General features: G+C 36.9%; 2 protein-coding genes across 2 annotated transcripts in view; one reads left to right on the top strand and one right to left on the bottom strand.

Annotated features, from left to right (window-relative positions):
* Positions 1-5,323: 5,323 nt before the first annotated feature.
* On the bottom strand, positions 5,324-6,705 carry LOC110107775 (acetylglutamate kinase). The gene has a single exon (XM_020838156.2). The coding sequence runs from the start codon at positions 6,670-6,672 to the stop codon at positions 5,647-5,649; it is 1,026 nt and encodes a 341-aa protein (XP_020693815.1). The 5' UTR covers positions 6,673-6,705; the 3' UTR covers positions 5,324-5,646.
* Positions 6,706-6,965: 260 nt separating this feature from the next.
* LOC110107784 (probable helicase CHR10) overlaps positions 6,966-11,846 on the top strand; it is a 29,606-nt gene continuing 24,725 nt past the window's right edge. The window contains exons 1-5 of the mRNA XM_028700276.1: positions 6,966-7,186; positions 7,265-7,272; positions 8,200-8,278; positions 8,372-8,527; positions 9,144-9,271. Of these exons, the coding sequence (XP_028556109.1) occupies positions 7,003-7,186; positions 7,265-7,272; positions 8,200-8,278; positions 8,372-8,527; positions 9,144-9,271 (555 nt within the window). The 5' untranslated portion in view covers positions 6,966-7,002. The remainder of the gene's footprint in view (positions 7,187-7,264; positions 7,273-8,199; positions 8,279-8,371; positions 8,528-9,143; positions 9,272-11,846) is intronic.

The following is an 11,846-nucleotide window of genomic DNA, read 5'->3' as shown; positions in this document are numbered from 1 at the left end:
GCGCAATTGCCTAAAGATTTTTGTAATAAAAAGTAAAAAAAAAGGTGGAGGGGGATAACTTACCTAAAAATCCATGTAAAAAACAAACATTTAATTTTTTTTTTAGGGGGGAATTGCCCCCCCGGGCACTTAAGGGTTCCACCCCTGAGAAAGAGGTATACATAATTAATTAATTATTTTTCTGTTATAAATTTGTAGCTCACATTACTTTTTGATGATTTCTATTTTAATAGAGAAAATACTTAAAGACTCGGTGATAAGGGCGGTACTATGTAGTGCTGGGGGGCCCAAAAAAAAATTAAAACTCTTAATATAGTAAGAGTTATTTGTAATTTGCCTCCCCACTAACTTTTGTTTTTACATCCAACAAATCTTTTTTTTCCACGCAATTTGCCTCTCTAAAAATCAGAAAGTCTCTTTGCCTCATGCAATTTTCATGTGATTATGTTGACCTTTTCTAACACTAACAAACAAGTATGTGAAAAATGATTATGTACAAAATAAATTATTTTTACACACTTATATATATTTTTTATTTTTTAATAAGTTTGCCACTTGCTTCCGTGAAAACTAAAGTGGTTTCCGCCCCTACTAAGTGATACTCACAATGGCCTTCTCTCAACAAGAAAAATAAAAAAGATTTTGTTGGTGCATGATAATATTGAAAAACTCACCTTATATGATCAATCAAATAAAAAATTAGCGGGCTAAATTTTGTTCGAATAATATTAAAATCTTATATATGTTTGATCCTTTAATTCTTCTAAGATGACAAATAGCTAATTTCAGTCTTATGCTCCTTACCAATGCCATCAAAGAGTCAGTCTGTGGCAACTTGCCACAATGCTCGGCCCTCTCTCTCTCTCTCTCTCTCTCTCTCTCTCTCTCTCTCTCTCTCTTTTTTTTAATTTTCTTTCAGATAAATGGTCTTCTTGTACGCATAATTAACGTACAGTCTGTAAGAAAACAGATCATCCCGGTTAGGGGATAACCCGGTCGACCTAGCATGCAACCCACACCAATTTACATGGGCCAACACTTAAGGCTTTAACGAAGCGCCGAGGGGATTCGAACTTGGTACCTGGCCTTTGGCCAGCCAGTTCTCCACCACCAGGCCACCCCACGGTGGGTTACGTACAGTCTGTAAGTCTGTAACTACTTGCTACATTAAAGATTAACCTAGATGTGCTTTATTAGTTTTATTAAATTGACTATTGAAAACAGCTGGCTGGTCAATCAAGTATTTATGTATTATATACATATATAAATGAGAAAAATTTATGTTAACTTTATTTTGATACAAGTTCAATTAAGATGAGCTTGAATATTAAATAATTTTTCGTAAATTTAAGTTCAAAATTAGACTGCTGTGCTAATCCACCGCATTTCGTTGCTCATGCTAGACTGCCTTCTTTTTTTTTTTGTTGGAAACGGGGGTATCGGCCTGCTGCCAGGTCAGCTTGTGACGCGCTTGGCGGTGTTCACTAGTTGCTCGGTGAGTCAACTAGCAATCAGTCCCATGGGTACAAGACCTACAGTTCTTTTCTTTCCACTTAAGAAGTCGTGCCTTATGAGAGGGAATTCGAACTTGGGATGGGGGGTTCCCAACCAAACACGCCCACCAACCCACCTAATCCCGGTGGGGTAGACTACCTTCTCTGCTCGGCTAAATAGAAATCAAGCCTAGCTATGTTTAGCTCTAGCTAGCATTAATCCACCTTGAGCTTGGCCATCGACCTCCAGGTTATTAACCACTGTTCCCTTGTAGCTAGTATTCATCAGACCACCTTCGAGCTCACAGCTATTTTACTACCAATGACTTAAGTTTTGTTTGGTACATTTTTTTTTTCATGCTTTTTAAAAATAATATTTTAACATAAAAATTTTCAATTCAATAAATTTTCAATTCGAAGTCCACTTCAAGCAACAACTCCAACTATGGATTAATTATTCTGCACAATACTGAATGCCATCTAGAGACCAACTAGAATGCGCCACATCACCCATGTGCTCGGTACCGCTGACATGGCGCATTGTAGTTGGTTTTCAGACGATGTTCTGCATCCAATCTTTCCACATAATAATTTATTGCAACTATGACAAGGCCCAACTATTGGTGATCGGCCTATGCATGTGAAGGGTAAAAATTATCATCTAAAATAATGTAAAAATTATTACTATTTGATGAAAAAAATATTATAGTAGGAACATATTTTGCTTGAAGGATTAAAATAAATATATTTTGAATTTCATTTAATTATGGTACAATGTTTTACAATAATTATTATATAATTAAATAAATAACTGGGATAACATAGAAAAATCAAAATTAATAAAAATATTTTTCTAGAAATTGAACTCGTAATATTAGAAAATTAATATAACTTTTTTTTTTGTTGGTTAATTTAGGGGTTATCTCTTATTTTGATGTTTATATTGCTCCAACTATGCATATACTCGATTGCAATATGGAAGATTGATTAGTATGAATTGATTGCATGATGCTCCATCTTCTGTGTGTTCTTCTAAAAGTAACCTTCGACAATTCATTTTCATCTTCTTATTTTTTTGCTTTTCGATCTCCGCTATGAATTCCTTATCTCAATTCAATAATGTCGAAGGTATTGTTTAGCTGTACCTGGAACTTTATGAAGACATATGTTTTGTTTGGGACAACTTTTTAAAATAATTTTTTAATATAAAATTTTCAAATTAAAAAAGAAAATTATACTAAAAAATTACTTTATAAGCTAGTAAGAAAGATGTCTCAAACGAAGCCATAGTTTGAGTTCTCTTCATAGGTAATTATCTAAGATGAATTATTTTGTGCGGACACCGGACGGGGAGAACCGTCCATTCTGTCTATGTGCGCTTTTACTATTCATGCTGCGCTTTTACAATTCACAGAGACAAAACCGAACGGTTCTTCCCGTCCGGTGTTTGCAGAGAATAATCTCTCCTTATATACAAGTTCAAGTCACTGCAAAAAGAATTTGATTCTATTGATGACGTTATGTTTCAAGTCCTAGAGAAAAGTGGGTTTCCAAATTTGCTCAAAGACACTATGTTTCTACCGTCACCCCGTTTCCCCTCAGGTTTTGACTACCTTTTGTCTTGGAAGTGTCAGACATCTTGCAATACTTTGGAATGGTTCTGGCTCAGTTCTTTACAAATCTTTAGGAAAAAGACTTAGATTGTGTGCATCAAAATCGTCTACCAATTTGTTATGTTACTCGGACAACGCTCTTATTAAGTGACTTTTAGTTTTCTTTTGCATTAGTGATTAGTTGCCTTTGAATTTACTAAGATTTCTTTTATTTTATTTTTAGTTTTCAAAATCTCAGGCAAGATCCTTGCTTTATTTGAGTCAGGTTAAGCATGGGAAAAACTTCTTAAATGGCATTCTAGAGAATCTTTACGAAGACTCAAGCCCAAGTTATAAAGATGAAGATGGAAGGATGGCCTTTTGCTGGGATAGTAAAGACCGAGTTGCAGTCGATGCTATTGTGAATATGGTAGAACAAATTGACTACAGCAGCTTTTGATCTAGGCTCTGTGGTATTTGTCTAGTATCTACATGGTCATTTAGGGCCTGTTTGGTTGGTAGGTTGTGGGCTTAGAGTATTTAAATTGTTGGGACTTCATAAATATAGGTGTTTGGTTGAATGAAAAATAATTTGAAAGTAAAATTTTGAAGTATTCAAAACTCACCCTTTTATTTTTGGAGCACTCTAAATTCATCTAATTCATCCAATTTTTGATCACACTATGCATTTTATTCACTGGTTGTCACCGCCCACAACTGGCCCTCGCAGTCCATCATCGTCGTTGCTCTTCGTACCTAGACCCACAATGCTAGTTATCAGCACCGCTCCATCTTCAACTTTTGCTACCCACTGCGCCACCGACCATCATTACCGAGGTTTACTCTAAATTTATGTACCTCAGACCAAACACAATTAAATGATCTCATGTATTTGCTTTGCATTAAACTTAATAACTCTATAGTATTTCAAATATAATGAATTTACTTTCAACTGCATTAAGAATGAAATGAATTCTAAATGCTCACAACCAAACAACCCATAAAAAAACATCCTCATGGTGATCTTCATATGTCAGTTATGATGCGATTTGCGACATCGTAGTAGAGTACTGTTTTCGTAATCAATTCTAACAAAAAGATAATGACCAAGAATGATGTTGTGAGAGGGGAGTTGGATTAAATTTCAAAAGAGAATAAAGAGTTAACAATTAAGCTGCAAAACTCGATTTTGGCTAACCAGACTATAAAGAATTATTGTGAAGAATTTGTCAAGGAGGATGTTAACTTGCACTTTCAAGTGAGAAAGTGAGAAGAAGCTAACAAATCTAAAAACTTCAAACTAGTCGAGAATCATTGAGTTGCAAAGCAAGGTAAATACTTTAGAATCTTCTATGGCCATATTTGAATAATCTAAAAACAATATCGCTCATTCATTATTATCGTGTCAAGCATGAAACGCCAAATTAGAAGACTTGTTGAAAAAGTCAGAGGTTGAACGAGTTGGGACATCCTCATAAACTCTGAAGGCCACTACTATTGATGAGTTCATCATCCTCATAAACTCTGAAGTCTACTAACATTGATGAGTTCATTAGACTTGCCGAGCATGAAGAAAAAACTTTGAATAATTATTATGAAGGAATCACCTTTTGCTTAGATGTATAATAGACAGAAGAGTGATAAACTATACATGGAAAAACCTCAAATTTATTTACTATACTTCTGAAAATTACTTCAACAATGAAGACTAGGGAGAGAAGGGTTCCATGTAGACAAGATAGCCAACATTCTCCAAAGAATGATAATTGATATATTTTTTGTAAATCCTCTCTGAATGAAATATACCTATTTTACAACTGAATGGTTCTTTAACATTTATGTTTATTTTTCTTTTAAAATTTATGTCAAGTAGAAATTAAGTATAAAGTCGATATTCACCTATTTGATTGTTTTGTGCTCATAGAACTTGGTTTTGGTTATAAGCACACTCATCGCACCTTAAAGAATATTGGATTCAAAATTATCCGCAGATTATACCATAATCTTACCAACAAGAAAAACAAGACAAACATAACAAAAGCAAGGAGAAATAGAATCTAAAACAAGAAACTCTAGATTTCACTAAATAAGGAAAGCACAAGATCTGAATATCAATCATTAGAAGTATTTTTTCTCCCCCTGATCCTCAATTTATAAGTTTGGTGTTTAATGCTAGATAAAAGGGTAAATTCAAGCAAAAAAAAAAAAAAAAAAAAAAATTAATCAACATTTGTTTGCTCAACATTTGTTTGCTATAAAATACGTGAGGCCTTAGCTAAAAACATCTATACAAAATGCATATGAATTTCTTAGTCAAGCAACACTCCAGGAAAGTTTATTACATCCAAGTTCCCTAATTTTTCCATTGTTCAATTATCAAAAGTTCCGCAAACATCAAGAATTTTCTAATCAAAGGAATCCAAAAAGGAATTCAATAAAGGAAACGTGAGGAAGATCGACAAAAAGAAGCAACTGAGAATCAGCAGCCAAGCTACGAGAAAGAAGCAGAACAGTTGTGCAACAATCTAACAGCACTTATCTTCTCCACTGCCACTGCAGACTCAGCCAGTGATCATCGTTCCAGCTCCCTCATCCGTGAGAATCTCAAGCAGCAATGAATGCGCCACTCTCCCATCAATTATACTTGCAGTTCGAACCCCCTGTGTAAGCGACCTCACGCAGCAATCGACTTTAGGGATCATCCCCCCAGCTACCTTCCCCTCTTCGACCAGTCTTCTTACCCCATTGATGTCGATTTCTTTCACGAGGCTGCGGGGATCATTGCGATCCGTTAATATTCCTGCCACATCCGTCAGAAGTATTAGCTTCTCAGCCCCAACGGCGGCGGCAATCTCACCTGCGGCAGTATCCGCATTCACATTGTACCCCTGACCCTTTTCATCTGCAGCGACAGAAGCAATGACAGGGATGTGGCCGTTGGCAATGATGGGGCGTAGAATCGCTGGGTCGACCCGAGCGATCTCACCGACGAATCCAAGCAAAGATGCATCGGGTGAAGGCCGGGCAGTGAGAAGTCTGGCATCCTTACCGCAGAGGCCGATGGCTGTGCCGCCGGCGAGATTTATTAGGGAGACGAGTGACTTGTTGACCTTGCCGACAAGGACCATCTCCACGACCTCCATAGTGAGAGCGTCAGTAACACGGAGGCCGTTGTGGAACTCGGGCTGGACTCCGAGACGGAGGAGCCATGCGTTTATCTCTGGGCCTCCACCATGGACGAGAACTGGCCGGAGACCAACGCAAGCGAGGAGGACAAGGTCATTGATGACGGAAGCCTGCAGGGCGGGAGACTTCATAGCGGCGCCGCCATACTTTACCACAATGGTCTTGCCGCGGAAGCGCTGGATGAAAGGGAGGGATTCGGATAGGATGTCCACTCGGGTCAGCGCAGGGGTGGCCGTTCTCGCTTCTGAATCGGCGGTGGAGGTGGTAAGAGAAGCGGACATAATAGCCTGAATCCGGAGGGATTGGGTTGGGGCAAGTCTAGGTTTAGGGTTAGGGAAGCGGGAATTTTTTAAGGGGAAGAAGGTAGGATGACGAGTCGTCAATGGCTTTGCTGATAGCATCTTCGTTTGATCTGCTTGACTTTTCCCTTAGGCCTCAGCTCGTCGTCAAGGTGTTAATTTTAGAGATTCTCAGCAGAGAAGCGGCGAAATAAATCAGAAGCTAGCTACCCTAATCACAACGAGAGGGGTGGTGAGACTACCGTTTTTGGGGAGTGGTGACGTGGTCTTTTCAAGCAAGCGGCAGTATCATATGCTTACCGGAGGAACTGGCAAGTGGCGTCGAAAACTTCCCGCTTTAGAGACGTGAAAACAATCTTCAATTCCCTCGCCGCTTAGTTTTCCATATGCACAGAGGAGCTATTCGAACGAATCCTTTCTATTACAGAGTTGATGGACTATCGCCGGCTGCTCATCGCGGCGACTGAGATCGTGCTCTCCAGCGATCACCGCGCCGATGGCAGCGCTCCTCTGAATTCCGCCGAGCTCGGGGTCTCTGGAGTCCTGAAGCCCCACCAGATCGAGGGCGTCTCCTGGCTCATCCGCCGTTACGAGCTTGGCGTCAACGGCTTGCTTGGTTGCCTTCCTATCTATGTCTTATCCTTTTCTCAACTTTCGGATTTGCTATTAACCACTTTGTTTCTTCTACTTGCAGGAGACGAGGTTGGTCCATATGTTGTACCAGAACCATGATAGTAGAAGCTGATGATCTGTTTTACTCTCTCATTTTACTGCTGTGTTTGGATGAACAGGGAAATCGTTAAATTAAATGTTCTAGGGTTTCTGTTCTGCATTTTGATCATGAATCTGCAACCATAGTTTGAGATTTTAAATTCATTCAGAGCCATTTATAGGAAAAATCTATTCACACCTAGAGCTGTATTCTAGAAGCTGGTTAGATTACAAAGGTTCCTTGAGTCTTCTGTGCTATTCCAGTGATCAACAACAATACGTAGAAGTTTGAACCTGGAAAAGAAATGGGAAATAGTTTTTCTTCTAACATCTTAGCTTAGCCAAGGCTATTATAAACAGTTTGCAGGGCTTGACAGCTTCAGGAAAGTACCATTCTGCATTTTCAATTTTCATCACAGTTTCTAAAAACAGATCTTATTACTGTAGTAAAATACTAGTGACGAGGTATATCAATCTTTATGCTACTAATGCCTGTATTTTATTTTCTCTGTTGCATTGCTTTTATGTCCGAGCTCGGAGGAGGAATTATGGTCATCAACACAATCATGTTGATTCCAATGCTAATTATAAAAAACTTTGAACTTATGATTCCAAGATTTGATCCAGTTGCTTAAATTAGAGTATTTATTGAGAAAGATTAACGTCTTATTGCATCTATGGTAAACAACCAACGTTTGGATTGTGTATTTAAATGTTTGACCTGTCGGTTTTTTGTAATAGAGTTGTGATGCGATAATCATTTGAATTCATCTTCCCGCGATCTCTGCTACTCCACATTGATCCTTGAACTTGAATGTTTTGTAGGCAAGGCTAACATTTTATTTTGTTGATATATGGCAGCTATGTTCTAATATCTTATTCGCATCAACATTTTTTTGTTTTTCCAAATGTTGATAGATGGGCCTTGGAAAGACTGTTCAGGCTATTGCTTTCTTGAATTATCTCAAGATGCAGAACATTTCTCCTGGTCCTTTCTGTGAGTGAATTATTTACTTTCAGAATTTTGCACCATTTTATGCTGATTAGTAATATATTCTATCTGTTTGTAACTTATAATGTAACTTGACAGTGGTACTGTGTCCTCTAAGCATCACAGATGGTTGGTTCTCAGAATTCAATAAATTCTGCCAAAACTTGAAGGTTCTTCAATATGTTGGTGATAAAGAACATCGTCGTGCTCTTCGAAGGATCATGCATGAACACTTGCAAAAGCAATCTGCACTGTGTAATGTTGGTATCTCCTTAATCACCATGACCATTTTTTCTTGTTTTAATAATTAAGATGGAATTTCATGTAGCCTGACAATCTATTAGCCCTGTAATTCATGAACCACACACATTCATCTATGATCTAATTGACCTGATTAATTCTTTGAAGTTGAAAAAAACATTTTTTTAACCATGAACATGCCAAACATGATTAAAACATTTGTAGGAAATATGCAAGCAAGATGGCTGTGTTAACCCCTGCCCATGCATAAAATGGATCAGGGAAAATTATTTGATACTCACAAGTTAGGAATGTGAATAGCGTCGAACCTTTTCTACCGTATAAATGAATTTGGCCTGGACTATGATCGCTTGGTACTTTTTCATCTGCTTTGTTTAGGTCTGGTATATGCAGAGTATTTTTGTATCAAGTTAATCTGCCCGTGCAGGCGCATGCTGGTATACTTTCTTGTTTGATGAACTGCATTTGGGCATCTAAAAGAAGTTTATCATCTTGATATCTAAGTTGCACATTTCACCTGAATTTTTTTGTTTCTGTTTTAACAAATTTAATATCTTTGACAATCTTAACTATTCTTCGTTAGCGTTGTCTAGTGGGTTCTCAGGAGAAGCTGCTTTAAACTTTGATGTGTTGTTGACAACTTATGAGATGGCTCTATTGGATCAAGATTTCCTCTCACAAATTCCCTGGCATTATGCTGTCATTGATGAGGCTCAACGACTAAAAAATCCTTCAAGTGTACGTAGCCTTTCTTATTTTCTATTTTAAGAAATTTTTTTCCATACAAATTATTACCAACTATAAGTGAATAGGGCATGCTTTCCTTCTTGTTGTGGATTTTTTCCTTTATTTACAAAGGGTCTTGAGCTTTTATCCTTTTTGTTATCCTTATGAATGGAAAAATAGTAATCTCCAAGTTTTTATTTTGTTGAAATTGATTAATTTTCAATGTATGTGTTAGACAACTCCAGTTGGTCCTTACTGGACCGGCTTTGGTGTACATGAGGTGGAACAAATGTCTCGCCCAAAATCCTGCCCCCCCTCTTTGCAGACTGGGCCCACCATTAGTTAAAAAATAATTAAAGGGAGGATTAGGAGGGAAATTTGAAAAGGAGGTCTGTTTTGGGATTTAGAGGATTTATGTATGCTTTAAGTAGGGGAATTTCCTAGGGTTAGGGTTATCTGGTATTTTGCTGAATTTGGGAGTGTTCATTAGTTGTACTTGGGCTCTTGCTACTGGCTAGAGATTGGGAGAGCCGGGTCTTCCTCTCCAATTGGGGATCCATTATATCTTGTTTGTTTTTCTCCTATTTCATCAATTAACAAAATTTTCTTCTGTTATTTCTCTTAATTCTTCTTGGAGATTGTATTTGGAGTGCTGTAATTTAATTTCAGCATAAGGGAATTAGATTTTTGCATCCACTTCCTAACAGTATTGTGAGCTTCGAAAATTCACGCCCCAACCTTTTCTTCTTTTGGTGGAGTTTTAACGAATTAAGTTCTAGGTAAATTTTCAGCAGGCAATTTGGATTTGTAGATAAGTCACTACCCAGAGATTTCACCCTCATTTTATGAGGACTTTATGATTTAAGTTCTGGTTTCATATATAGGTGCAAGCTTCTATAGTTAATTACCCCTCCTGATAGCGAGAGAGAACTTTCGATTAAGGCTAATTGTCAATCAGATACGTAGAGATATGTGATATTTGACGTATAGTAGTAGCATGGGTTTAGTTTTGGAGATTTGATATTTAAAATTGAAAATTTCACCCTCATGCACTTAAAAGCAGATGGTAGGGAGAGTGATGATGGACCCGATCAAGATCCCACGGTTCAATCGTCTCGGGTCATCATGATCCCTGGCCTATTTAGTCATAGGAGATAGTTGACCCAACCTGATATAATGATTCCTTTAAATTTTATCAGAAATTTATCCCAAATGATTAGCTTTGAAATTTCGGGTATTTTTGAAAATCACATTCCCCTTCTGCTAAGTTTTTTTGTCAATGTAGCTATTATGGTTTTGTCTGCTTTCATTTATTGCATTTGTCCTTGCCAGTTCTATTAGCTTGGATCAAGAGGATTGGGTCCATGATTAACATTTGTGGTTGCATTTCTAAGGCAAAATATCATTATGAGTATTGATCAGATGTTCGATTGGAAACTCACTAGATCAAAAAATTTTTTTTCAATTGGTGCTGTAGTAATTTATGGCGATGTTGCAGTCTTGTTGTGTTTGATTTTTGGGTCATGAAGGTTCAAACTTCAATAGTGGGACTTGCGTCCCTGTCCTATAACATGTTTGAAGACATCATGTAAAAATGAGAGATTGAATTTTCATTTTAATTGTAAATTTTTAAAAATAGTTGCTCATTTTTAAAAAAGAATTGCATGATTCTCAGAGGGGTGAATATAAGTCTTGTTGTGTTTGATTTTTGGGTCATGAAGGTTCAAACTTCAATAGTGGGACTTGCGTCCCTGTCCTATAACATGTTTGAAGACATCATGTAAAAATGAGAGATTGAATTTTCATTTTAATTGTAAATTTTTAAAAATAGTTGCTCATTTTTAAAAAAGAATTGCATGATTCTCAGAGGGGTGAATATATATATATATATATATATATATATATATTTCGCATTGCATTTTTAAACTTTATTTTGAGCATTTAACACATTTACCAAATTACGTGCAGATGATTTTGAATTTAATAAATGGGTTTAAGAGTTTTAAAATAATTGCAGTCTTTGTAGAGCAATTGCATTTTTTTAAAGCAGAGAATTTTTGTTTAATTTTTTTTAGCCCACATAGCATTCTGATATTTAAATTTGGATATTAGCAAATTTATCATAGCACATAAAAATATTTTGACATTGGTGTGCATTACTCGCACATTTTTTGGTGCAATTGCATGCCACACTTGCACTTTTTTTGATGTACTTGCATGATGCATTTACACATTTCTTGTTACATTTTACTATGCACTTTCATATTTATTAGTGCATTTACATGGTATATAAGTATTTTTTTGATTTGTTAATATAATTCATTTACATGCTATTAGCATATGTAACAACCTAAAAGTTTAAATTGAACTTATTTGAAAAATATAAAAATTTTGTGTTGAGCAATGTGGCTTTGTGCTTGCGAGCGCAGTGGCGTTGAGAGCACTGTAGTGTCGGAAGATGCCTTCATGACATTGAAGGCTCTGTTCTACAATAACTTTGGGCGGCATGCAGCGCTGCGGTGCTAGACTGTAAAACAAATATATATTTTACAGTAACTTTGGGCGGCACAGACGGTAAGAAAAAAAA

Source organism: Dendrobium catenatum, unplaced genomic scaffold (assembly GCF_001605985.2).
Source record: "Dendrobium catenatum unplaced genomic scaffold, ASM160598v2 fragScaff_scaffold_1482, whole genome shotgun sequence".
Taxonomy (NCBI): Eukaryota; Viridiplantae; Streptophyta; class Magnoliopsida; order Asparagales; family Orchidaceae; genus Dendrobium; species Dendrobium catenatum.
Note: the sequence above shows the minus strand (reverse complement) of the source record. Positions and strands in the feature narration are given on the sequence as shown.